Raw genomic sequence first — 2,079 nt, forward strand, 5'->3', positions numbered from 1 at the left:
GTGGTTGGAGCTTATCAAGGACTATGATTTGGATATCTAATATCATCCAGGCAAGGCAAATGTTGTAGCAGATGTCTTAAGCAGGAAGACTTCTAGTAGTGCCAGTTGGATGATTACATAACAGCAAGAGTTGGTAAGAGATCTAGAGAAGTTAGAGATTTCTATAGTTCAGCCCAATGATACAGAGTTTGTTGCTTTGAATCAGATGATCATTCAGTCCACCTTGAAGGATAGGATAAGGGAAGCCTTGCCAAAAGATACAGAATTTGAGAAAGTCCTAAATTTGGTGAAGGTTGGTCATGTGGAGGAGTTTGAGCTCGATGAGGATGAGCTACTACGGTATAGAGGCAAAATTTATATCCCTAATGTTGGAGATTTGAGGAAGGACATCCTTCAGGAAGCTCACTATTCAAGTTATACAATTCACCCAGGTAGTAATAAGATGTACCAAGATTTGAAGGAATATTTTTGGTGGCCAGGGATGAAAAAAAGTGTAGCAGAAATGGTGGCTAAGTGTACAGTTTGCCAGATGGTTAAGGTAGAACACAAAAGCCAGGAGGTTTATTGCAGCCTTTACCTATACCAGAAAGGAAGTGAGAAGACATATGATGTAGCCGTTGTTATGCTACACTGCCGGCACATCCCACACACTTCAACAAGCCACATGGGCACTACCACCTTAATTCTACTTTCTGTTATTAGTACTTTTTAACAGCTTTTTCTTTATTTTCTAAATATAGAAATAGAGAGTAATACATATAGGAGGGGGGAAAAGAGAGAAGCAGATATACTCTATACAAAACACTTTTACTGGAAGGAAGAATATACAGAGGTATTCCTAGCATTTGTCTCTGTTTTGCAACTATCTTCTCTGTTTTTGTTCCAGGTGACCGATCCATCACAGTGGGGGCATCAGCTGGTATCAGAGCCAAAACCTGGAGACGGCAATGGCAGACAGAGGGAAGGAGCCGGTTGCAGAGACGGCAAATGGGAATCACACATTCCATTGATTGAATTTGCTTATAACAATAGTTTTCAGGCAAGTATAGGCATGGCTCCGTATGAGGCTTTGTATGGAAGGAGGTGTAGAACTCCTTTATGTTGGGCTGAGACAGGAGAAAGAAAGATCATTGGAGCTGATTTAGTAGATGATGCTACTGAAAAGATAAGACTGATTCGTGATAGACTGAAGGCTGTGCAAGATGGACAGAAGAAGTACTACGATGCCAAACATAGATTTGTTGAGTTTGAGGTTGGAGAGTTTGTATTCCTCAAGGTTAGTCCTATGAAGGGTGTAAAGAGATTTGGCAAGATTGGGAAATTGAGTCCAAGGTATGTTGGCCCTTTTGAGATTTCAGAGAGAGTTGGAAGTGTGGCTTACAGATTGATTTTGCTATCTCACATGAGTGGAGTATATAATGTATTCCACATCTCTTCCTTGAGGAAATACATTTCAGATGAAGCCCTGAAGAAAAGTACTGAAGCAATAGACATCCAACCAGATCTGACATTTGTAGAAGAACTTGAGAAGATCATAGATTATGATGTTAAGCAGCTTTGTAGTAGAGAAATTCCTTATGTCAAAGTTATGTGGAAGCATGGAACTGAGAAAGATGCTACTTGGGAGAAGAAATCAAAGATGAGGGAGAGCTACCCTCACTTATTTGTCTAAGGTATGATTTCTTAAGCTTGTCTTAAATTTTGAGGACAATTTTTATAAGGGAGGGAGAATTGTAAAACCCGCAAAACGTAGTTTTAGATCTCGCACGCTTTTCAAAGTGTCGCGACGAGTTTTAAGTGAAAAATTCGAGGTTGTTGGATTTCGATGGAAATAATTTTGAAAAATTCTACGCAAAATTATAAGAAATTTGATGTATAGAACTTATATTTAATTTTGCTTAATTTAGGAATTAAAATTAAGAGAAGTCTCATAATACCGAAAGTACCCTTAATGTTTATTCAAGTATGGGTTACTTAGTGAGGGAAAATAGGTAATTAGACCTTTCCCTTAACTCCTAAGCCTTAAGGGGACCGATTCTATTCGGTCCCCTCATTCCTTCGTGCGACCGAACCGAAGGG

General features: G+C 39.2%; 1 protein-coding gene across 1 annotated transcript; it reads left to right on the plus strand.

Moving 5' to 3' along the window:
• Positions 1-205: 205 nt before the first annotated feature.
• On the plus strand, positions 206-1,672 carry LOC110108593 (the record flags this gene model as incomplete). The annotated part of the gene is made up of 2 exons (XM_020839288.2): positions 206-538; positions 887-1,672. Coding segments are annotated over 2 exons (1,119 nt in total), but the record flags the coding sequence as incomplete, so codon positions are not given.
• Positions 1,673-2,079: the final 407 nt, after the last annotated feature.

Source organism: Dendrobium catenatum, unplaced genomic scaffold (genome assembly GCF_001605985.2).
Source record: "Dendrobium catenatum unplaced genomic scaffold, ASM160598v2 original_scaffold_246119, whole genome shotgun sequence".
In the NCBI taxonomy this organism is placed as follows: domain Eukaryota; kingdom Viridiplantae; phylum Streptophyta; class Magnoliopsida; order Asparagales; family Orchidaceae; genus Dendrobium; species Dendrobium catenatum.